At 44.8% G+C, this 25,650-nt stretch overlaps 1 protein-coding gene across 1 annotated transcript in view; it reads left to right on the forward strand.

The window, feature by feature from the left end:
* LOC147700325 (uncharacterized) overlaps positions 1–24,962 on the forward strand; it is a 143,136-nt gene extending 118,174 nt beyond the window's left edge. Inside the window, 1 exon segment of the mRNA XM_086936305.1 lies at positions 23,144–24,962. Within this exon segment, the coding sequence (XP_086792431.1) occupies positions 23,144–24,543 (1,400 nt within the window). The 3' untranslated portion in view covers positions 24,544–24,962.
* The last annotated feature ends 688 nt before the right edge of the window (positions 24,963–25,650 follow it).

A 25,650-nucleotide genomic window follows, 5' to 3' on the forward strand; every position in this document is an offset into this window, starting at 1 on the left:
GAGGGCCGCTGTTTCTCCGTTGTCAAGCAGAGCTCGGATGTCATCGGTGGCTGCGATCAGGGCGGTCTCGGTGCTGTGGTTGGCCCGGAAGCCCGGAAGCCAGACTGCGAGAGGTCGAGGGATCCGTTCGTCTCGAGGAAGCTGCTTGTTGACGGTCTTCTCGATGACTTTTGCAGGAAACGGGAGCAGCGAGATGGGGCGGTAGTTCTTGAGGTCGGTGGGGTCGGCTGATGGCTTCTTTAGTAGAGCGCTGAGTTCGGCGTGCTTCCAGCTCTCCGGGAAGGTAGCGGTGCCGAAGGAGGTGTTGATGATGTCCCGCAGGTGGGGTGCGATGACAGCGTCGGCCTTGTTGAAGACGTGGTGAGGGCAGGGGTCGGTAGGAGATCCGGAGTGGATGGAGTTCATTGTGCGGACGGTGTCTTCGGTGCTGATCGGGGTCCAGGCGCGGAGGGTGGTGGTGGGGGGCGGTGGTTCGGTCGTGGCGTGCGTCTGTTGAGGGTTGAAGCTGTTGTGTATGTCCGTGATCTTGTTGTGTAAGTAGGAGGCGAGGGAGTTGCAGAGGTCTTGCGAAGGGGTGATGTCGTTGTTTCCGGCGTTGGGGTTGGAGAGCTCTTTGACGATGTTGAAGAGTTCCTTGCTGTTGTGTGCGTTGTTGTCCAGTCGTTCCTTGAATGCGGTTTTCTTGGTGGCGTGGATGAGTTGGTGGTGTTTTCGGGTGGCGAGCTTGAGGGCAGTCATGTTGTCTGGTGTTGGGTCTCTGCGCCAGGTTCTCTCGAGGGCTCGGCAGTTCTTCTTGGAGCTCTTGAGTTCGTCGGTGAACCATGGGGCTTTCTTGCTACCGGGTCTGCTAGGCGGGGTCTTCAGAAGGGCGAGATCGTCTGCGCAGTCGCTGATCCACTTCGTGAGGTTGGTGGCCGCTTGGCTGGGGTTCGTTGGGCTGGTGGGTGGGTTCATGCTCAGGGCGGTCGCGAGCTGGTCGGCTGTGATCTTGTTCCAGCTTCTGCGTGCAACCTGTTGCTGGTGGTGGTGGATCGTGGTCCTTCTGAAGCTGAAGTGGACGCAGCTGTGGTCCGTCCAGTGGAGTCCGGTGGCGTGGCTGAAGGCGATGTCTTTGCTGGATGAGAAGACGGGGTCGAGTGTGTGTCCGGCGTAGTGGGTGGGGGTGGTGACCAGCTGCTTGAGTCTGAGGTTGTCCAGCAGGGTGGCGGTGTTGCGGTCGTTGTTGTTCTCCAGGTGGAAGTTGAGGTCCCCGAGGAGGATGTAGTCAGCGGAGGGGAGGGCGTGCGGGCTGATGAAGTCGGCGATGTCTTCGCTGAATTGTGGGCGTGGTCCCGGGGGTCTGTAGATGAGGGTGCATCTGAGGGTGGTCTTGGGGTTGATGTGGACCTGGAAGTGCAGGTGCTCGGCGGGTGCGAGGGTGTCGTCGGTGTTGGTCGTGATGCGGATGGTGTTCCTGTGGATGATGGCAATGCCTCCTCCGGTGTTGTTGATGCGGTCCCTTCGGACGATCTTGTAGCCGTCTGGGATGGCGATGGCGATGTCGGGCGCTGAAGAGGCGTTCATCCAGGTTTCCGTGAGGAAGGCGACGTCTGGGGCTGTGGTATCGAGCAGGTTCCAGAGCTCGACGGCGTGTCTGTGGACGGAGCGGGTGTTGAGCAGGATGCATTTCAGGTGGCTGCTGCTGTTGCTAGTCTTGGTCTTGGTTGGTGCTGGAGTAGTGCAGGTCCGGATGCAGGTGAACTTGCAGGAGTTGCAGCAGAAGGGTCCGTGGGTGCATCTCGGGGTGGCTCGGTAGCATCCTGGGATTCGGCCGGCGTTGAGTGCGTTGAGGGTGGTGGCGTCGTACGTCCGGCGGGTGGGCTGGGGTCTGCGGGGGCCAGGGGTCCTGGCGCTGGGCGCGGTCCAGGTGTGGACAGGCGCAGACGGGCTTACCTTTGGCGCACCTTCGGCGCTCAGTCGGCGCTCCCGCTGCGCGCGTCCGCTGCGCGGTCGCTCCGGGGGCGTCATAAGAAGGGAGCCGGGAGGAAGGGTCCGCTGGGAGGCGGGGAGCACGTGGGCCAATCGGCAGGCGGGGTGGCGGGGTCGCGGCAAGAACCGGCGCGAAAACCTATGCGGGCGGCCCTGCGGCGGCTGGGGCTCCGGATCGGCGTCAGCAGGCAGGCAGCAGGTAAGGAGGCAGGCAGAGCAGGCGGGGAGCGTGGGGGCAACCAGGCCGAGGAGGGCGCAGTGGTCGCTCCTGAGCCGAGGTCAGGGTCCCCTTAAGAAGGGAGCCGGGAGGGAGTGTCTGCTGGGAGGCGGGGAGCGAGTGGGCCAATCGGCAGGCGGGGGGGGCGGGGTCGCGGCAAGAACCAGCGCGAAAACCTATGCGAGCGGCCCTGCGGCGGCTGGGGCTCCAGGTCGGCGTCAGCAGGCAGGCAGCAGGTAAGGAGGCAGGCAGAGCAGGCAGGGAGCGTGGGGGCAACCAGGCCGAGGAGGGCGCAGTGGTCGCTTGGACGGCCCTCTTGGGGTGGCCAAGCAGTCCTGCGCACTTTGCATCTTCCCCACCAGGCAGCATTACACACCCTGGTGAGGAACAAGCAGAGCCTCCCATTCTCCGCCTGACCGCCGATCCACGGCGCTCAGACCAATCACAACGCTGCATTGCAGCGAACCTGTGATTTCAGGTTGGGCCTGGGACCTGTTGTTGAGGAGCAAGTAAGCATACCTCTTAATAGTCCTCTTAAGGCCCCCCCATCACTGCAGCTTTGATCAATGTTCGCTCCCTTAGGAAGCACCACCTAGAGGTGTTTGATCTCCTTGATGATGGATCGCTTGATCTACTGTTCGTGACGGAGACCGGGCTAGACTCCTTGTCAGACCCCGTTGTTACCCTTGCCACGCCTGAGGGATATAAGATTTTTAGAGCAGACTGCCCAGAAGGAAGGGGGGGTGGGGGCCATCTTCTATAAGAATAAGTGGGATCTACGCAGGCGGGATGTCACCTTATGGGGAAGTGGGGAGGTTCTTGACTTTAGTATCCGTTTCTCAGACCACTTTTCTGTGGGTGGCTCTCTGATTTATAGGCCCCCGGTCCAGTGAGTTCCTTCAACAAGGCCTATGGGGTTGCTATTGTGTCTAGGGCATTAAGATTCTCTCATTACATTTTATTTGGGGATCTCAACATTCATCTTGATCACGCTGATGCCAAGGATCCTTGTGAATTCCTGGATGCCCTCCATCTGGTCCAACGGGTCCAGCGGGTTAAGCTCCCCATTCATCAGGCTGGCCACTTACTGGACCCAATTTGTAGTAACTTTCCTATCTCGATCACAGACCCTTGCCTGGTCTCCTGGTTGGATCATTTTATTACATATTTTTCATGGGACGTGATTAATGCTGAACCTGTAGCACGGTCTTTATCCAAACCTGCCTTTAGCAGAATTGCCCCAGGTGCGTTCAAGCTAGCTTTAGAGACCACTAGAGCTACCTTATCAGGTGGCCTTGTAGATCACCTAGATGGCTTTACCAGTTGGATCTCCAAGGCAGTAACCACACTTACTCCACAGTGCTCTTCTATGCTGTCCAGGGAATCTCCTTCTAAACCCTGGTTCAGCCCTGAGCTTAAAATACTTAAACACGAATGTAAGATTCTTGAGTGAGCGTGGTGCCGCAGTGATTACTGTTCGGCTGCTAAGTTGAAGCTCAGAATTAAACAGAAGGTCTACTATGAGGCCATAGCGGTTGCCAAAAGGCAATTCTATTCTAGTCGAATGGACTCTGCTAAAAACAACGTAAACTATATTTTTTTGATTGTTCACAGCTTTACGTCTCCCTCGGCTCAAGCTAGTGTGTTTTTACCCTCAAACACCTGGTGCGATCCTGGATAAGATCCGCACTATTCAGGCGGCCTTTTCACACGGTGATAATGAGATCGTGCTATCTGTCCTGCCTTAATCTCCCAGAGCTGAACACTGCCTGGATGCGTTTAGGACAGTGGAGTGGCAGGACTCTCTCAAAATCATTAGGAGCTTAAAATCTGACTCACCCTCTAATCCTTGTCCTGCTAGACTGCTTGCCGCAGCAGCAGAATCAATCAACGCAGAGGTGAATACCATTGTTAAGTTATCTCGCCAGACAGCCAGTGTTCCAGCGGCCTGGAAGCAGGCCAGGATTTTGACACTTATAAAAAAAAATCACTTGATCCTCTCAATCCGGAAAACTGCCTACCCATTTCCCTTTGCCGAGGCTGGCTAAAGTGTGTGAGAAGGTTGTCAATAATCAACTCACCGAGTTCATTGAGAGGGAGGGTATTTTGAACCCTGCACAATCGGGGTTCCAGGCTGCCCATAGCACCGAGTCAATCCTTGTGGAGGTCATGGAGGCCAAGGAGGAGTGTCTGGACACCGGCGGGAGGACAGCACTGATCCTGTTGGACCTCTCAGCGGCGTTCGACACAGTCCCTATCTTCTCTCACGACTTGCCGAGATAGTTGTGTTGGGCACTGCCTGGAACTGGCTCAGATCCTTCTTAGAAGATCGGGCCCAATAGATCTGGATGCCCTGTGCTCCTCTTCTACACAGTTTGTGACCACAGGAGTGCCCCAGGGGTCTTGTCTTAGCCCCCTTCTTTTTAATATTTATGTTACACCCTTAGTCTACTTGGCAGATAGCTTGGTAGCCAAGGTGATGGCCTACGCTGATGCTACCCAGCTGCTATTCACTTGGGACAATAACGATGATTCGGTTTCTTCGGTTCATCATTGCCTCTCAGCCATTTTTAAATGGTTAGCAGCTGCGCAGCTAAAGTGCAATGAGGAGAAGTCTGAACATTTTCTCCTAACTTCGGAGAATCTCTTTGGCCTTCTGAGCTCCTGGTGCCAACCTCTCTAGGGAAACCTGGCAAGAATTTGGGGGTATGGTTTGATGAGAGTCTTTCTTTCTTATAAGAAGCTGGCCGGTAATTGTTTTGGTCTCCTCAAAACTCTGAGGAAGTTTTTCCCTCTTCCCTAGGCCGCGAGAGAAACTGACCTGTGTACTCATTTTGTCCCAGTTGGATTATGCCAATGCACTATACATTGGCACTCCGGGCTACCTTCTGAAAAAGCTGCTGGTTGTCCAAAGCGCGGCGGCCAGACTGCTTCTGGGTATCTCTACCAGGAGCAGTGTGCGACACCATCTACATTCACTGTATTGGCTCCCCGTTGCGGAACGGGTTAAGTTTAAATCATTGGTTGTGGCTCACAGAGCACTGCATGGGCTTGGCCCACTATACCTACAAAAACATTTGTGTTCCATCAAGACAGCTGCGCGCCACCTGCCTCTGCTTTGCACAGGTTCCTCGATTCAAATACCAGAGGCTTGGAGGTAACTCTTTGACAAGGAAGGCTACTGCTGCCTGGAATGCCCTGCCCCTTGTCCTACGCAATATTCAGGACTCGGTGGCATTTAATAAACATTTGAAAACACATCTCTTCGCTTAAACAGACACTTTCCCTCTTTTGCTGGTATTGTGCTGGGACACTCATGAGTATCCGTGCGTGCTATAAATTAAAATAACATAACATAACATTGCAGCGTTGTGATTAGCTCAGTAGAGCCTTGGAGCCTGGGTGCTTCCTACTGCCGAACCGGAGACAGGAAGAAGAGGACGGAGGAGAGGCGGCAGCCGGAAGTTTTCAGTTAAGTGTTTTTTTTCTTTGATTACTAAAATACCCCACCTCACCCCAATCTACTCTACTCCAATCTACCACTGTCTACTCCACTCTATCCCAATTTACCCCACTGTAATGTACCCTCCCCACTCTACTCGACTCCAATCTACCCACTCCAACCTACCCCACTTCAATCTACCCAACTCCACTCAACCCCAATATACCCCACCCCAATATACCCCATACCACTCCAATCTGCCCCACTCAGCCCAATCAACCACACTCCACTCTAATGTACCCTAATCCATTCCACTAAATACTAATCCATCCCAATCCAACCTACCCCACTCCACTCCATCTACCCCACTCAACTCTAATCCACCCCACTCTTCCATAATCTATCTCACTCCACTTCACACTTCAATTTCAACTCCACTCCAATCTATCCAACTCATCAACTCCACTCCAATCTACCCAATTCCACTCGACCCCAATCTACCCCGCCTTAATTTACTGACCCCGATATACCCCATACCACTTTATCTGCCCCGCTTAAACCCAATTAACCACACTTCACTCTATTCTACCCCTATCCATTCCACTATGTTCTAATCCATCCCACTCCACTCCAACCTTTCCCACTCCACTCTACCCCAATCTACTCCACTCAACTCTACCCCAATCTACCCTACTCAATCTACCCCACTCCAATGTATGCCAGTCCAACCCACTCCACTCCAATCTACCCGGCTTCATTCTACAACACTCCAATCTACCCCAGTCCAATTTACCCTACTCCTTTCCAATTTACCCCACTCCACTACAAACTTCTGCAATCTAACTCCACTCCACTCTAATCTACCCCACTCCACCACAATCTAGCCTCACTCCAATCTACCACAAGTGTTTAATTGATTTGGGAACGAGGTCGGAAAAGAATGGTAAAATCACTGTTTCCCCTTTGGGCAATCAAATCCCGAAGCCAGGTGGCCAACAGAATATTGTAGCCCTGAGGGAGTTCCTCCCAAAAGAGGACATTAATAAGCTTGGGCCATCCCTGTCCAACCATTGTTACACTTCGTATAAACGATGTAGAACGCTCAGCCTGGTATCTGGTGTTTCCACCATATTATACTCACTCAGTGCTACTCCCAGCAGACAATCTATCAGGATTTGGCGAATTATTGCGACTTCAGCCTCGTTGTCCAGCATTGCCAATGCCCATTCCCCATTCAGAATCAGAGTCCTCAAAATCCGGGGCATGCCTGACCTTAAGTCTGGGCCACCTCCTTTTTATATTGATGTTTTGTTGTTGAATTATGTTGTCAGACAAGCTTTGTGAGTCCTTCCTTGGTTTCACATGTTCTTCTGTTCTCCACTATGTTCGTTCTCCTCTCTCCAAACGTTTATCGGATAAATCCTGAAAGGAACTAGAGGTGTATCGTGTATCAGTATCCTGATAACTATCAGGCGGTTTTACATTATCATAGTTACGTAAGTTGAAACATTTTTTGGTAGATTCCTGTGTAGAAGACCCACCCCATGATTTTGATATATCCTTGTTCTTATAGTCCCACTTCTTCTTCGTTGAAGAATCGGGTGCTTGCTTAGAGTTATCCTTTTCAGAATACCTCTTTAACTGTGGTTTCCCTTGAATAGCTCCAGAATTATCTCTAACCAGCCTAGCATATGTTTCTTCAATAATTTCAGGTAATTTGCACTCCTGCATAGCAGGAGGAAAATCCCTTAGACGTTCGCTCATAGCTAACACTGCTACTTCCCCTTTAATGTTACTCAACATTGTGGCTGACACTGCAGCGAAATTGCCCATCAGTTTAATTCCTAAGTCCAGGGCCGGTGCTGCCCCATGCTCATTCTGTACCTGTTTTAATAGTTTAGGTAGAACCGCCAAAGAAGGGATGCCATGTGTTCTGGTATATACTACAACGAAGACCAAACACCAAGTAGCACAGTCCTCTGCCGGGGGAGCCATCCCCATTGGCAAGTGAATGGTTAGTACCCTGTGTTTTTCCTGCGGTCCTGGATGGTGAAATACAGCTTCAGTGCTATCCAAAATGGAATCTCTTCCCGTTTGTTGGGGAATTTTTCCCATTACTGCATTTAAAGTTTGTGGGCTGATGCCCGGTGTGGCTAATTGTTGTGCTACGGCTTAAACTTTCAGCGCAGGAGCAAGTATTAATGTTCGCTTCACGAATTGTGCAAGGTTTCTGTATATTGTAACTAGATTATTATATAATCCCCGCAGCTGGACTGCGGTCCAGCAATAAATACCGGGATGCGATGTATAACCGGCTAGGACTGGCCACGCTGCCCCCTCCTTGCTGAGTGGGCCCAGTATTATGTTTTGCATACTATGTGGGAGGGCGCCTTTAAACCAATGAGCATGTTCTTGGTTAGAGGGACTTCTATCCCCTCTTCATATTTGTGAAATACCTGTTTAGCATCATCTGCATCAGGGAATTTCCCCCAGGAGCAAAATACCTCTATCCTACATTCTTTGTGTTCCTCTGACACAAAGGTAAAATCCCCACCTTCTAGTGTGACTCCATGTTGTAGTAGTTTTTGAGTGAGTGACTGCATATCTGCAGTTCTCAGAAATGTTTTGTGCCATGGTATGTAAGAAATTAATTACAGAGTTTGGCTAAAACAGTGGGATTTGGATCTTTTCAAGCTTGAATTTACCAACAGCCAATACATATGGTAAACCTACTCAGCTGAGGAGGATAATCCATACCACCATAGAAGATTTCCGTTTTCAAGGTGCATAGGGATCTCTAAGGAAGCCAGATTGAATAACTCAGTTGTTCCATACAAAATAAGAAACCAATCAACGTTGGCGGCGCCATGTCATGTAGTTTCCTCATTTGTGAACAACATATAACTTAGGATGGTGCCAGGCTGATTCCATGCACCCCTGCAGGGTATGTTGTCCCTGGAATCCGCTAGTTCACAGTGCCACCATTAGCCCCCTAAACCTAGACAGTAAGTAAGTAATACTTTATTGTACAGTTAATTAAAACCATAACAAACCATCATCAATAAAAACAGTTTTGTGTGTCTATAGCAGCCATATCAAATTGCGATGATACTGTGGTAAGGTGTAAGTGAAAACTGCGATTAAAAGGCGATAAAGCTAAAACTGTTAAAGTACAGGCAGAATGTAAGATTGGCCCAAAAACTGGCTCACTTTTGTCATACCATTGAAAAAATGTGCATGGTTGGGCTAACTTACATTCGGTTAATTATTGCAATCCATAATCTGCCTGGGTAACAAAAAGTTGTCCTCCACGTAAGCTTGTGCTTTGAAACAGTAAAGCTCAATGGACACCAAAATGCCAGCTGAGCCCCCATTGCCATCTGATTGTTTTGGCTCTAATGGTACAAGTGTTGCGCTGGGTTCCATCATGTGTATTGATAGGATATATCAAAAACTAAAAAGCAGGTGGTTGGTAGCTCTGGCATTGTATAATGCTTGCTTTTTTTGTAAAAACCAATGATAAACAGGTTTTACTATTTTGTTTGAGCACCAATCAAAGCAAACAATAAATGTTAACCTATTAGAAAATGTTTGCCTTGTAGGAAACCAGATATATGACTTGACAAAAGTTCCTCCTTTTACACTTAATTTTTAATGACATTAATAAATTGTAATGTACCAGTATTATTTCTGCAAAAAAAAATGAATTAACTAAAACTATAAACTTAACTGTATTGCTTCAATAGGATTTATGGTAGTGAGGCGGGCTCTCTTTTCTTTACTGAAAAGAGTGTAGAAAGATAAAGTACTTCTAGTTATTTCATGTGAGGCTGCAGTTTGACTTTCCACTTATAAGCAGTACTTATAAGCAGAGTGTGGATCTGACAGAAGATCTATTATGGAGGAAAGCCTTGTGTTTTTGAAAAATACAACTTGAAGATAGTAGACATTTTTGGAGGCTGTTTTGACTCCAGTGTTAGTGTGGCATTTTCAGTTTATCCAATACCCCAGTGTCCCTGTTGTACATCGTGAGGAAAGAGCATTGGTGGCTTAATATTGTGAATGTTGATCATGCAGTGTCATGGTGTTTGAAGTGGTTGACTTAGATGGTTCTAGCATTACTATGTTAAAGTATAAATCAAGGTTGTTTTTAGAAAACCCAACTAGAAATATTACTGATTTGCTTGCTATCAGGAATTGATGGGCATATCAGCAAAGAAGATATTTCAACCATATGCATTAATCTTTAAGTATGTATATTGTTAATCATTATCCTTTTAGATTTACTACCAGGGTTTCTTGCATTCAAATGTATTTTCTGACATACACCTTCATCATAACAGCAGTGATGGGGTTAAACCTGAGGAGAGCAGACATTTGTGTGCTTTTGACGGTATGTAATTCTACATTTGGATATACAATGGGTATGGGCTGAGCTATTAAATTGAACCAATGTTGAGAGAACATGCTAACTAGAAGGAAACTTCAGAATTTGTTCACTACCAAATATCTCAAAATATTAGTAAATGTCCATACGCAAAATACATCCGTATTGAGCATGAGCAGTGTGTTTCTAAATGTTAACTGATAAATGTATTTTTGAGAATATAAGATATCGGACTGATTGTCGGAGTGCCCTGCAGTTGAATTGTTCTCTAGGTGTATAAGAAGTTCCAGATTTTCAGTGGTGTTGTGCTACAATACGGTTAACACTCTCAGAAATTCATGAAGCAGAATAAAAGAGCCATAGGCATAGTTCCAAGTAACTGGCAAATATTAAGGTGTTCAATATAATTGTGACATTTATTATGATCAACAATCACAATAATATTTATAGAAACTCAACACCATTCGTTGTCAGAAAAGGAAAATCTAAACATCCTGACATGAGTCCTATATTGTCTATGGCAGGGGGTCTCCTTTTCTGTAATGAGAGCTACTTCTAAGCAATGAAAATCCTTGTGATCTAGTAAAGGCCAAGCCACTGGCGTAGTGTCACCAGACACCCCCACGCCCTTCTTCATTGACTTTAAACCTATTGTTCATAGAGCCATATACTATGATTTGAACAACATATTTTGACTAGAGGCACTATGACAGGGCTGCCTTGTATGTCAGTCAGAGCATGGTTTTTGAAGACTTATCAACATGTGTGCATATGAATGGGTGAGTAGGAGCCTTTTTCGTATGTACTTGTGTCACAGGACATACCTTTCACCATATGCGTCAGTGTTACATGTATACCGAAAAACCCACCACCATTCTTTCTAAAAATGGCAGAAATTTAAAGGCCAGAAGAATGTTCGGCAAAAATGTTCATACTATGGAACCACCATTTTTGTATTTCCCAGTTATAAATATGGCACTTTGTCTACCAGCCACCGGTAGCACAATGCCCACTGTGTGTAAATGTTAGCAAAAAAGGAACAGACGACAGACCAAAGTCCAGCTCAACCAATCCACATGTACAGTCAATTTCAGAGTGGTGCAACACACTTCCTACACCCGTCGTCCAGAGGTGCGAGTCACGGTCAAAGTTTTTCAAGAGAAGGTGCACTCGTAGCAAAGTCAGACACATCAATAGTAATTCCAAAAGTACTTATTTTTTTCACTCAGTCTTTAAAAATGGCACACAGCCAGCACGTTTCGTTCCTGATTGTGCAAAAAGGGAACTTCATCAGGGCTGTAACAATCATAGACAAAACGTAACATTAACAGACCATAACCAACATTTAAAAGAACACACACAGTATTTTACAACATTTTACAAAATGACCCACAAACTTATACAAAGAAATTCTTTTCCACATAAATATTTACAAACATATAAACATCATGATAGAAGTAAAATACCACATAGTAAACACAAAACTGTATGTCTACCACATATAACATATTTAATACAAATGTATACATTTCCAGAACATATAATAACAATTTTTTTCAGTGCATACGGGAGAGAAAAAAACAACATAAAAAAAAATAATAACGTGACCATAGCCTAGGAGATGGTTATATAGAGAGAAAATGGAAAGAGGACAAAACTGTCAAGTGCATGTATTGCAGATTCTTTATTACTTGGTCAAGATGAAAGAGTCAAGCCTATTAGTAACACGACTTACCAAACAGGAAAGCACAAGCAGTGCTATTTACATGTAATTAAAGTTCTAGGCTTAAAACCAATATGGTTTGAAGAATTGTTCAACTCTTTCTCACCTTGTAAGTATAAAACCAATCGATGGTGATATGAAAGCTGTATGAAGGAACCAAGGGGCATATCAGCAAGGGCCGGCGATAATTATCGCTAAGCGCACTTAGCGCTAGGATAATTATCGCCGGCCAACTCTGAATTTTATCGCGGAGATAGCGTGCTATCAGCAATGCTTATCTCCAAAAGCAATAAAATTCAGAGCGCAAGCTGCCAACTGTGCGATTATCGCTGGAAATCCAGCGATAATCGCACAACTTTTGGCGATAGCTTGCTGATAGGGCTACACATACTTAACCATGTTAGCCACTTTCCATAGGATATCATGGCTAAGTCAGTTTGAAAGCAGGCGTAAGGAAAGTAGTGATAACAGAGGTTATTGCTAATTTTCTTGTCGCTATGCTTCTTTGCGTGAGGATTGATAATAGGAGAAATTTTGCTTAGAGACATTTCTCCCGTTATCCTGGGGAGGAACGCCCTCTTTACATCTCATTAGAGATGCAAAGCTGGGCGTTAATGGAAAGGGCGAAGAAGCATGGATTCACGCGTTAGCGTGTCCTTGCTAATAGGGCGTTACAATTATCGCCGTTTTTCATCCGGAAACGGATGCTAAAGCGGCGATAATTTTAACTCCGGCCCTTGCTTATATGCCCCCAAGTCGTAGAAGGCACAATTCACTTTAGACCTGGTGTATATATGTACTTGCAGTCTAGAACAAGAAAAAGCATTTCTTTAAAAAGCTAGAAAAATAGGCAGGCCTCACAACTAAAAAAGTGTGTCAATGACCATATCACCATTCTAAGTGCAAAAACCGGATATCCTGATACCAAAAATTAGCATTAGGACATAATGCCCGTAGCATAGAACAGGCACTAATAATGTTGGAAGATAAAAGGGTGACGTGGTTGGCATATATAAATCCACCTCACCTTAAGATGTATAAAAAAAAAACTACACCAATAATGAGAGAATAATAACTCCATTTTAGGACTCACCTTGCACGAATTTGAGGAAGTGTCTAAGGAAGTTCTAAGGAGTGGTACACGGGCGGAATTCGGGTCACCACATATATAACATAGAATCCTGGCATGTACTCTGTTAAGCAAAACAAGTGTACAGATATTACACAAAGCACTACCTGTGTCATTGCATCAGGATTTGTTAAAAGTAATAATCTCACTTTGAAATGGGAGAAAATTCAATTGAAGAGTTATCTTTATGTTTATATGTATTCCTTAAATCTTTTTTAAGTTCAAGAAAATTTTATTTGATAATGATAAGAGAAAAGCAAGGTGTCAAAACAAAGTACATTGGAAATATAAAACAATGAAAACTATGATAAATAAAACAAGCACACGGTTGTAAATAGTATCAAAAGGAAAATCTGGGCAACAGAATAATAAGAAAAAAATGAAAAAGCATTTGAAACATTAATCATAAAAAGCATGAAAATACCTGAAAGGAATATAAAGATGATACAATGAAGAAAAACGGAATGCAGTGAGCATTTAAGGAGGTTTGGGGACTTCTTGTTGCGAAGGCAGTGGACGAAACAAAGGATTAGCACAAGTGTCCAAGTAGAGCGTGACAGGGAGCCACAAGTCCAAACGCTTGGCAGCCATGCGAGCCGGAAAGACAAAAGCAGTGTCAAGTCTATGGTTATGGCAAACGTTAAACCACCACGCCTTGAAGGAGATATTGGAGAAGTCCTTCCAATTTACCGTTATCTGCTGGAACGCAGCAGCCAGTAGCAAATCAATAATCTGAGGTTTTAATTCAACATTATCCCAGCAAGGGGAAAGGCTGCCTAAGAAAATGTTTATATGAGAAAAGGGGACACATGTGTGAAAAATCAGATTAATTTGAGCCCAAACCTGTAACCAAAAATCATGAACAGAGGTACATAGGAATAACATGTGGAACAAAGTGGCCTGTGGGGATGAGCAAGACCAGCAGACATGAGAAGTGTTTGGAAAGCGTTTGTGGAGGTCAAAGGGTGTATAAAGAAGTCTATTATAAACGAAGAACAAAGACTGTGTCAAAGTTGCCACTCTCGAGGATTTACGGATCTTGATCCAAACTTTGTCCCATAGTGAAATTGGCCAAGACGTGGAAAGGTCATGTTCCCAACATTCCTCCACTTTGGATTTAGGTCTAACAGAATCAGTAGTGTGAAGGTGTTTGTAAATGGCGGAAGCCTTTGGGGTATTGCGTAAAAAGGAGTGAAGCAAAGAGATGGAAGTGGGAGAAGCAGGAGAAGGATATAATTGAGAGAGCCGATTATAAGTTGTCAAGGCAGCCTCTCTAAGTAAGTGATAGTTACGAGTAAAGGAGGTAGGTAAATTGTAAAGGGAACGAAGAGTGGTGAAAGGTAAGAAAGAGGATTGAGAAAAGAGTTGGGCAACCCATATCAGCCCCTTATGATGCCATGTTTTCCAAAAGAAAGGTTTGTTGCGGATAAGTAGGGCGGTGTTATGCCAAATGGTAGATGAAAGGAAATCAGCAATGGTTGTGGGAGAGGAATGAGAAGAAGAGAGGAGCAGTTTAGTAGTAAATTTGTGAATAGGAGTGGAAATGGAAGAGGGTTTACGAGAGAAGGAAAGATATTCAGCAAAGGAAAAAGGAGAAAGAAGAAGGCGCTCAAATTTAGTCCATAAAGGACAAAGAGTGCTGGGATCTTGCAACCAGAAGGAGGCTTGTCGTAATTGAAACGCTTTATGGTAAGCAGGGAAGTTCGGGAAATTAACTCCACCCTCCGTCCTAGGACGAATCAGTCGAGCTAGAGACATTCGAGGCCTCTTCTTATTCCAAAGAAAGGACATTAGAATGGAGTTAATCTTTTTAAAAAATTTGGAAGGAATGGAGACTGGAATGTTAGAAATAGTATAAAGGACTATGGGAGACAACATCATTTTAATAGTATCAAGGCGGCCCCACCAAGGCAGGTAAAGAGGATGCCACTTGGACATTAAATCCACTAATTTTTGGATGCATTTGGACAGACAGAGGGAAACAGTATCTGGGATGGTGGGAGTAATATGTAATCCAAGGTATTTAATATGGGAAGATTTCCATGTAAAGTTAGATGCAGCAAAATCAGGCTTAAATTTGAATTTCGTCAGGGGTAGGATCTCGCATTTATCATTGTTAAGTTTATAACCAGATATTTGGGAATAATCACTTACTTCAGCCAGGAAGGCGGGAATCGAATCAGTGGGGTTAGAGATAAAAAGAAGGATGTCGTCCGCGTATGCGGCCAGCTTAATTTGGGAATCTGATATCTGAAAGCCCTGAATGGTAGGGTTCTGACGGAGTTTAGACAGAAAGGGTTCTAAGGCCAAGTTAAAGAGAAAAGGAGATAGGGGGCATCCTTGACGGACGCCTCTTTTCAAATCAAAAAAGGAGGATATTTGACCATTAGCACAAACAGCTGCACGTGGATTAGAATAAAGTAAGGAAATCAGAGAAATAAAACCAAACCAATGAAGGGTGTGAAAAAGATAGGTCCATTCAACCCTATCAAACGCCTTTTCAGCATCAAGGGCAATGGCCGCAAGGGAATGGGGCAAATGACGGGACTTAGATAAGACATTAAATAGCAGTCTAGTGTTGTCGGTTATGAAACGACCCTTGACAAAGCCTGACTGTTCCTCACCCAGAAGATCCAGGAGAAGAAGATCAAGACGTGCTGCAAGGGACTTCGCAAATATTTTATAATCAATATTAACCAAGGAGATAGGTCTGTAATTTTTACAATGTTGAGGATCTTTCCCCTCCTTGGGTATGAGACAAATGTGCGCATCAGAGAAAGAGCCTGAGGAAGATCCTAAGGTGAGGAAAGCATCGATGAGGGAGTGTAGTTTTGGGATGAGCAGTTTTGAAAAGTGAATGAAAAACTCAACAGTAAAGCCATCCGGCCCAGGGGCTTTATCTTTTTGGAGATTCTGAAGTGCTGTGAGTAACTCTTGCTGGGAGATGCTAAGTTCTAAATGAGAAAGATCAAGCGGGAAGTGAGCTGGCTTTTGGATGTTGGAGAAAAAATGATCTAAGGATTGAGAGGAGGGTTGGGTTTCAGAAGAGTATAAAGTTCTGTAAAAGGCAGAAAATTCAGCAAGAATGTCTGTATCCGTGTGTTTAAGAACAGAGTTTATGTTTATGTTTATTAAAACTTTTATAGCGCGCTCTATTACCACGGGGTATCCTGGCGCGGTGAGTAATTTGACAACAGGCGTGCTAGATCAAAACCTAAACGAACTGTTAGAGAGGGGCATTGAACAGATGAGTCTTGAGTTCCTTCTTAAAAACAGTGATGGTCGGCGAGGCTCTAAGGAACAGGGGGAGAGCATTCCAAGCAGAAGCTGCCTTAACTGAGATAGATTGGCCTCCCAGACGAGCGTATTTGTATTTAGGGGTGGCCAGTAGGCATTGATTGGCCGATCGTAGGGCACGGTTAGGAGTGTAGAATGAAAACCGTTTCTGCAAATACGTCGGTCCCTGGCCATGGACTGCTCTGAATGCCAACACAAGAATTTTAAACAAGATTCGATGGGGTATTGGTAACCAGTGCAAACTTCGTAGGTGGCTCCGCACGCTCGACCTCCTAGGGAGAGAGAAAAGCAAACGTACTGCAGCGTTTTGTATCACCTGTAGGCGATGAACCATATACACAGGTAGGCCACTAAATAAGGCATTAGCGTAGTCGAGCCGAGATAAAATCAGGGGTCGAAGAACAGACTCCTTGGCTGCCCTGGGCAGAAGAGGGAAAAATTTCCTCAGGGCTCGCAAGGTACCAAAGCAGATGCCAGTCAATTTTTTTATGTGATCCGCGAACTTCAGATCCTGACCGAACCAGACCCCCAAGTTCTTAGCTGGGCCTCCCGTCGCGCTGGGACAGGGCAGGTCCAGGGGCCAAATCTGATCCTTGAAGTTGTCAGGAAAAGAGCCGAAGAATAGGACCTCGGACTTGTCTTCGTTGCACTTAAGTTGGACTTGTGCAAGCCACCGGAATACTTCCGACAAACAATGCTGGACTGCTGATGGATCAGACACACCCTTGGGCCAGGTGAATAACAGCTGTGTGTCGTCTGCGTAAGCTATTATCTTGGCTCCCAGCTGTTCCGCCAGATATAGTAAAGGGGTCATATAGACGTTAAACAGTAAAGGGCTTAACGTAGAACCCTGCGGAACTCCAGTTGACAGTCTCTTCGGGGCCGAAGAGTAGGGGGGCATCCAGACCTGCTGAGTTCTATCACTCAAAAACGATGACAGCCAGTCAAGGGCCAACCCTGAAATGCCGACGGCTCGCAGTCTAGCAATAAGCAAGGCATGGGGGACCGTATCGAAGGCGGCAGAGAGGTCCAATAGAATCAGGACCGCTCTGCCACCCCCGTCCAAGCACTCTCGAACTGCCTCCGAGACCTCGACTAGTGCTGTCTCGGTACTGTAGGCCGCTCTGAACCCTGACTGGGCAGGGTGTAGGGCGTGGGAGGACTCAATGAAGCTATCCAGCTGTTTGAAAGCCACCTTCTCGCACACCTTCGCCAGAGCTGGCAGCAGTGAGATGGGCCGATAGCTTGATGGCATTGCTGGGTCTAAACCAGCCTTTTTTAACAGAGGGAGCAGCTTTGCCTCCTTCCAACTTCTCGGAATCGAGGCCATGGAAAGGGAGAGGTTAATGATATGCGTCACCTCTTGATTAATAATGTCCGCTATACCTCCCAAAACCCTGGCTGGGCAGGGGTCTGAAGGAGATCCGGACTTTAAAACTGCCAGGATTTGCCGTATGTCCGATTCCGAGGCCGGGAGGAAGGCAACAAACTGATCCTTTAGACATTGTCTATCCGATGCTAAAAGGGCAGGTGGGGTCATAGAGGACTTTTGAGCCACTTCTAAGTCCAATTGAATTTTTGCAATTTTGTCCGTAAAGTAACAAGACAGTTCTTCACACCATTGAGCGGAAGAAGGGAGTCGGGGTTGGGCAGCACATGGAGATAGAAAATTTTGGACGATTGAGAAGATCTCTTTACTGTTGTTTTCTGCCTTCTCGATTCTGTCCGAATAGTACCTGCTTTTAGCTGTCTTAGTGTGTCATAGATTGATTCAATATTTAGCTTATTGTGCTTTACCTTCAGATAATTAGCTAAAACCTTCCCAGCCTTATTTTTGCCCCCATAAAACTTGGCACTTGATTTCAGTAGATATAAGGACGCATCGTCCGTAGACTTTTTGTTAAATTTCATTTTAGCATTATTCAGGGCTGTTAAACTTTCCTGCGGGAAGTAAAATAAGAATGCGCCAATTTCTTAATGTCGAGAAGGATGGCAGCTGTAAAACTACGAGCAGCCCTCCGTTTTTTCGCCACAAAGCCAATTATAAAGTCCCTCACTGCGGCCTTGAAGGCATCCCAAACGGTGTGCTTGGGAATAGAGGGAGTGTCATTAAATAAAAAAAATTCATCTGAGAATTCAGTGAAGGATGCAGTGAACTTGGGGTCTAAGAGAAGGGAATTATTAAAGCGCCATCGCATGGGCCCAACTGATTTAGGTAGGATGTCAAGTTGAACCACAGTGAGGGCATGGTCTGAGAGTAAAATCGGACCAATCTCTGCATGGGTAAGGGTTTGGGCAATGTTGTGAGTTACAAAGATGTAATCAATCCGGGATTGGGAGTGATGACAAGGAGAGTAAAAAGTGAATTCCTGCAGCTCTGGGTTGCATAAGCGCCAAGCATCAGTAAGCTTATGTTGAGAGATAGCTTGGGAGAAGGATTTATGTGACTTATTAGGAATAAAGTGAGCCTTGGAATTCCTATCCAAAAAGGGGTCAAGGGGCTGATTACAATCTCCCGCTAAAATAAAGTTGTCATCGATAAATCTGGTAATATGACGGGAAAATGTATGCCAGAAAGTAGGATCTCCAGCAGTGGGGGCATAGACATTTAAAAGGGAAATTGGAACATTCTTAATAGAGAGCTTAACATATGTCCAGCGACCATCATCATCTGATTCCTGAGCGAGCAAAGAGTGAGAAAGAGTTTTGTGACATAAAATGGCATCTCCGTTACGCTTGCCATCCCCTGGAGAGTAGTAAACATCACCCACCCAGCCTCTCTTTAGTTTAACAGATTCTTCAGCAGACAGATGAGTTTCTTGCAAGAAAGCAATATCAACATTTAAACGTGCAAGGTGCGACAAAATCCTCTGTCGTTTGATGGGAGAATTAACACCCTTAACATTCCGTGTAACTATTTTCAACGACATAACATGAAAGTGAGAAAAAAAATGTCAATGAGAAAAAAGGAATATAATAGGTACCCAGAAGGAAAAAGTGATCAAAAGGGATAAGAGAGTCAAGAAGAAGTGAAGTAATATGAGATCGAAAAAATAAATGAAGAAGAGGAACATGGAGTAAAGAAGTGGTAATAAAAACCAGTTGAATGAGGAAACAAAGTAGAGGAATGTAAGTGAGAGAGAAAAAGGTGTGAAAAAAACTGAAACATAAAAGTTGTCGAAAGCAAGAAGAGAAAGACACCTGTGAACAAAGGAGAACTTACTTACGGAGGGAAGAACTAGGGAAGGACGATCACTAGAGAGGGGAGACGAGAAGAAAAAACTGAGGGGGGAGCACCAACTGGAGGAGGCACGACATCCAATGTAAGCGAACCACCAGACCCGGGGGGAAACACACTGTAGATTGTAATACCTGTAGAAGAAAAGAAAGAACAGAAAACTTGAGAGGAGAGAACATCAAGGAATTAAGTAATAAAAACGAAATGGTAAACAACAGTATACAACATATGACTACATTGTAGAGACATAAGGGAACAAATTAGAAGCCAAAAGAATCATATAGAAGAAGAGGGGCGAAACCACGTGAAAAATGCGAACATAGAAAACAGTCAACATTAATTGTGCAGACTAAGTAAGAAAACAAAACAGCAGCTCATGAAAGTCACGGAGGAAAGGTTGATGAAGAACTGGATAGATCCATATCAGACGCTTGGGCAGAGTTCAGGAAGCTCCGCAGACGAACAGGATCCTCATAGGTCGTCGTTTTGTTGTTGTGAGTAACTCTGAACAGGCAAGGATGGAAAAGGCCATATCTGGCGCCAATGGAACGAAGCTCTGGTCGCATATCCAAGAAGGCTTTACGGCGGCTGGCTGTAGCTCTGGCGTAATCCTGCGCAAAGAAGAGATTGGATCCAGACCATGTGAGGCGAGGGGAGGCACGGGCCGCTGAGAGGACTTTGAGAAGATCAGTGTATTCTAAGAAGTACATGATGACACCTCTTGGTCTTGAAGAAGCAGAGGAAGTTGATGTAATGCGACCCAACCTATGTGCTCGTTGAATGTTAAGCGTGGTACCTTCAGGCAGAGTCGAAGGTTGTTGCGTCTGTTGCGATTCTCAAGCTCCTCAACCTGCTTCTGGAGAGAGGAAATCTGCGACTGCATGTGTGTCACCTTGGAAGATGACTCTTGAAGAGAGGTTATAGAGCGCTCCATTGTAGTTACTCTCGCGTCCATCTGTGACCAGTTGTCAGTTAGAACTTGCAGCTTGGAATTAGTTTCCTCCATGAAAGGCCGGAGAGCGCGTATCTCCTCCAACAGCAACTCCATAGAAACAGCTGAAGTAGAACCTGTCGGTGATGGAGGATCCTTTTTAAGACGTTTCGACGTGGCTTTTCCTGAGGATTGAATTGGACGTTCCGCGTTGGACTGCGACATTTGGGCAGAAAGTTCCTGAGAAGCTTCCAGATGTGCCAATGCAGAGAAGACTCTGGAGTTTTTGATGAAAACATGTCGCGGAGTTTTAGAAATACGAGTATTCGCACTTCTCTCCATACAATGAGAGTCGCCTCCAAAAAGAAAACAAGGGAAAAACTTGCACCAGGAGTATTCTGTGCGTGCTTGCGAGAAATAGTATATGTGTGGAGGAACGCTTCAAACAGCAGAAGCACACAGGAGCCAAAAAGGTCCAAAGAAGGTTCTCTGCCAACCACTTAGGAATGCCAGAGGATCACCTAGGAGCGTGAGACAACATCCATATACTTATGCCAGGAAGTCCTCACAGTGAAGAGCAAAGCGAAGAATATCCATGACAGTGAGATTCAACAGGATGGTGTATTGTAGAGAAGGAAAAGACCCTCAAGAGGGGCACAGCGTTGCAGTAGAGAAGGGCAGCCTGAGGCGAATACGCAAACAGGAAAGTGCGCAGGCGACTTGAAGAGCTGCCAGAATGAAGAAATTCCAAATGAGAGAGAGTGCATTGAAATTGTATTGCACCTGGTAGAGGGCAGATGTTGATAGTGAGCACAAGGAAGCTATGTGAGAGAAGTGTTCCAGAAGGACAAAATGGCCGCCAAAGTCGCGAAAATCGCGAGTGAAACTCGCACAGGTCAGCACAGGCAGGCTAAAGACAAAGGCAGCTTGAAATTATTATGATTAGCTCACCATGAGCGATTTCCGATGTCTGGAGCGCTGTGGGGGATAAGCATTGACTGTGACAGGATGCGCGCTGAACGCGCGAAGCCAAAACAAAATGGCGGTCGCGGCCATTAGGGAGCCGCGTCCGCTCGCAAACTTGCCAAACAAGCAGGAAAATGCCCAGAAACTCCCTCGAATTAGGAGCGCTACATTCTCCCGATATTCCGGTAGGAGAAACTGCTTCTTACAGGTGGTGGCAGTAGGCAAGAGAGAGCAAGTCCCCCGAACGACCCGGAGCGCTCACATCGGAGCCGCCGTCCACGTCCGGCGCCAAGCCACGCCCTTCGTATTCCTTAAATCTAATCATTTAAATGTTCTCTCATTTCATTTTCACATTTATAAACAGCAGGCATCTTGCACCCAGTGGCCTGTAGACACGGTGGCATATTATAACACAAAAGTACATCCATTTGTTGAAATGGGAGGAATTTAAAGTGAAGAAACTTGTTTCATAAAATATTATGGAGTAATTGGATTAACTAAAAGTGGAGGAAAACATTAAGACACAGGGCCTGTTTCACAAAGGTAAGCTTACACGTTTAAAAAAAAAAAGAAGACAATCCTTTCTTTCTGCATTTGCAAAGATACTACTCATAAATCCCTTTGTGAGCATCAAACATTCAAAAACTTACACAAAAGTCAATTTGTATTCGCCCCATTAAAAATAATAACTCTATGTTTCAGTTATTAAATTTGGCACAGTGTCTACCGGCCACTACGAGCAAGAAGGTGTCTGTTTGTAAATACACTTTGAAATGGAAGAAAATTAAAATGAAAACTTAACTTAATCATTAAGTTAACTCTTCATTTTAATTTTCTCCCATTTAAATGCATTCATAAGCATCAGTTTGTTCTCATGCTCCGATATATAGTTGACAAGGACTTTTATTGAAGAGTTGACTATCTCAGTGCTTCAGTTCATCCGCTCTGTGCCTGACCCTGGGTTGTAAATCTGAAATCCGCATTGCTCATGATCAGGCCCTGCTATCTGCACCCTGAAGATAATAATGTAAAATAAACACAGCCTTCACTTTACTTCAGAAGGGAAATGCAATATGTGCTTCTATAACAATTCACTCATTGCTGCAAGCTACTCTGAAGGTGTCTGTGAGCCACCTAGTCTATGGTTTATGTTTTACTTACAGCCCACTACTGTACCAATGCCTAAATATCCCAGTCCAGTCATCATTGCCAATGTCTCTGTCCATTAACACATCTAATCAGCTTTATCTCTATTAGCTGGGGCCTGGGCTATTCGTGCATCTCAAAATATTTTGTTCATTTTAGCTACTTTAATGATTTAATTAGCTCAGTTTCATAATGGAAAAACAATTCGATTTATAACTGCATTTTTTTGTTAATTTTAGCTCACAACATGCTAATGTCTATTTTTTCAATCAGCAGGTGAAATAAATCTAAAATGAAAGCAACTGTCAGAACATCATGTTGGACACCAGAGAAAACAATCCTAATTTGGAGACATTAACCCCCGAAAAGTATGAGACATATTTTAGAGACTTTAGCTCATGAAAGGTCTGTGATTGTTATTGATGTGAGCTTCTGATGTAAACAGCCTTTTTCTGTTCAGAGTTGGAACCACACACACAAAAAGGCGTGGTGTGTGTCTCAAGAATATGACAGCAATGAACACATGAAAGACCCTAAGCAATCAAGACATCTACACATGAGAACGTACAGAAAGATTTTCTAGAAATACCCATCTGGAAACATTACGTACACTTCAGCATTTTAAGACCAGATAAATATACAAGACTTTAACTGTAGACGAACAAAACCATACTGAATTAAACAAACTAGTTAATTAAGTTGAGTTTTCAACACACATGGATCTGCTGAAAGACACAGGTCAGACTGAAACAAGACCATATGAATTTACTCAGTGCGACAAAGTCTTTATTACAAAGACACAGCTGATACATCAGCAAACTCTTACTGGTGAGAAACCATATGAATGTTCAGAATGCTACAAAACTTTTAATCACAAGGGTGAACTATCACTACATCAGAGAAGTCACACTGATGACAAACCATATAAATGTTCTGACTGTAAAAAGGCTTTCAAATGTAAGAGTAAGCTTTCAGTACATCAGAGATATCACACCGGTGAGAAACCTTATAAATGTTCTGAGTGTGACAAGGCTTTCTTTACAAAAAGTCATTTGATGATACATCACCTATCACACACCGGCGAGACACCATATAAATGTTCTGAATGTGACAAGGCTTTCAAGCAAAAGGCTCATCTATTACGTCACCACAAGAGTCACACTGGGGAGAAACCGTATAAATGTACAGAATGTGACAAGGCTTTCAAGCAAAACTTCAAGTTGGTACAACATCACAGAATTCACACTGGTGAGAAACCATATAAATGTTCTGAATGTAGCAAGGCTTTCAAGCAATGGAATGGCCTTTCAGAACATCAGAGATATCACACAGGGGAGAAACCTTATAAATGCTCTGAGTGTGACAAGGGTTTTGTTACAAAAAGAAACCTGATAATACATCAGCGAACTCATACTGGGGAGAAACCATATTCATGTTCTGAATGTGACAAGGGTTTCATTAGAAAGACACAGCTGATGTCACATCAGCACACTCATACGGGCGAGAAACCATACATATGTTTTGAATGTAGCAAGGCTTTCATTAAAAAGAAAGAGTTGAAGATACATCTACGAACTCATACTGGTGAAAAACCATTTAAATGTTCTGCATGTGACAAGGCTTTCAAGCAAAAGAGCGAATTAATATTACATGGGCGAATTCACACTGGGGAAAAACCACATAGGTGTTCTGAATGCAGTTATGCTTTCATTACGAAAAGCGGGCTGACGATACATCAGAGAACCCACACTGGTGAGAACCCGTATAAATGTTCTGAATGCCAAAAGACTTTCAGGCGAAGGAGTGGACTTTCATTACATCAGCGAAATCACACTTGTGAGAAACCTTATAAATGTTCTGAAGTTGACAAGGCTTTCATTACAAAAAGACATTTGATACATCCTCCATCTCAAACCAGTGAGACTCCTAATAAATGTTTTGAGTGTGACAGGAATTTCAAGAAAAATGGTAATCTATTGCTTCATCACAATAATCACACTGTGGTGAAGCCGTATAAATGTACTAAATGTGACAATGCTTTCAAGCAAATACAAGTTGATACTTCATCAGAGAAATCAAATGGAGGAGAAATCATATAAATGTGAAAAGGCTTTCAATAAACTGCAAGAACTATTTGTTCACCACATAACCCACACTGGGAAGGAACCATGTAAATGTACTGTATGTCAAAAGGCTTTCAAGTGAGCTGGTGATCTATCACTACATCAGGCAATACACACTGGGGCAAAACTGTTTAAATAGTTCTTACTGTGAAAAGGCTTTTTTCACAAAGACAAAACTGATAATACAGCTTTAAAATAAAATGGTAATCTGTCATGTTATCTAAGAAGCTGCTCAAAGAAAAATCATAAAAATGCTCTAAGTGCAAAAAGCATTTTATTTTAGAGAGATCCAGTGACTTATCAGATAATTCACAGTAGAGAGAAAGCATGTAAGTGTTCTGAATTTGACAAGGCATTCACTCCCAAGGTATAGCTAATAAGAAATAAGAGAACACATGCTGTTGAGAAATGTATAAATGTTCTGAATGTGTTACAGCTTTCATGCAAAGGAATAATATTTCAGAAGGAAGTCAACTATCAGGAAATTATGTAATTTGTCCTAATTTGTCAGGAATTCAATTAAAAAAGGAAGGGTGATCCAATCAATCAATTAATCATGTGTTTGTCAAGCGCAACTACTCACCAGTAAGGGTCTCAAGGCACTGGGGAAGAGGGAGAGGTGCAGGTTCCAGTCCACCATGGAGGGGATCTGTCGAAGAGCCAAGTTTAGAGGTTTCTCGTGAAGATGGGGTGTGACGTTGTCTGTCTGAGGTGGAGCGGTAGGGCGTTCCAAGCTCTGGCCGCGAGGAAGGAGAAGTAGTGGTCTCCCGATCTGGTCTTTCTGGCACGGGGTACCACGGCGTAGGAGAGCTGGGCTGATCGTAGGGTCCTTTGGGGCGCGTGGAATTTGAGTCGGCTGTTCAGGTCTGCTGGTCCGGTGTCGTGGAGGGCTTTGTGTGATTGGGTGAGAATCTTGAAGGTTATTCTAGCCTTGATGGGGAGCCAGTGGAGTGTGCGCAGGTGCTGGGAGATATGGCAGTGTCTTGGCAGGTTGAGGGTCAATCTTGCGGTGGCGTTCTGGATGTTTTGTAGCTTGTGGGTGAGGTTTTTGTTTATTCTGGCATTGAGTGCCGTAGTCGAGTC

The sequence above is a fragment of the Lissotriton vulgaris genome, chromosome 8, assembly GCF_964263255.1.
Source record: "Lissotriton vulgaris chromosome 8, aLisVul1.2, whole genome shotgun sequence".
Lineage (NCBI taxonomy): Eukaryota > Metazoa > Chordata > Amphibia > Caudata > Salamandridae > Lissotriton > Lissotriton vulgaris.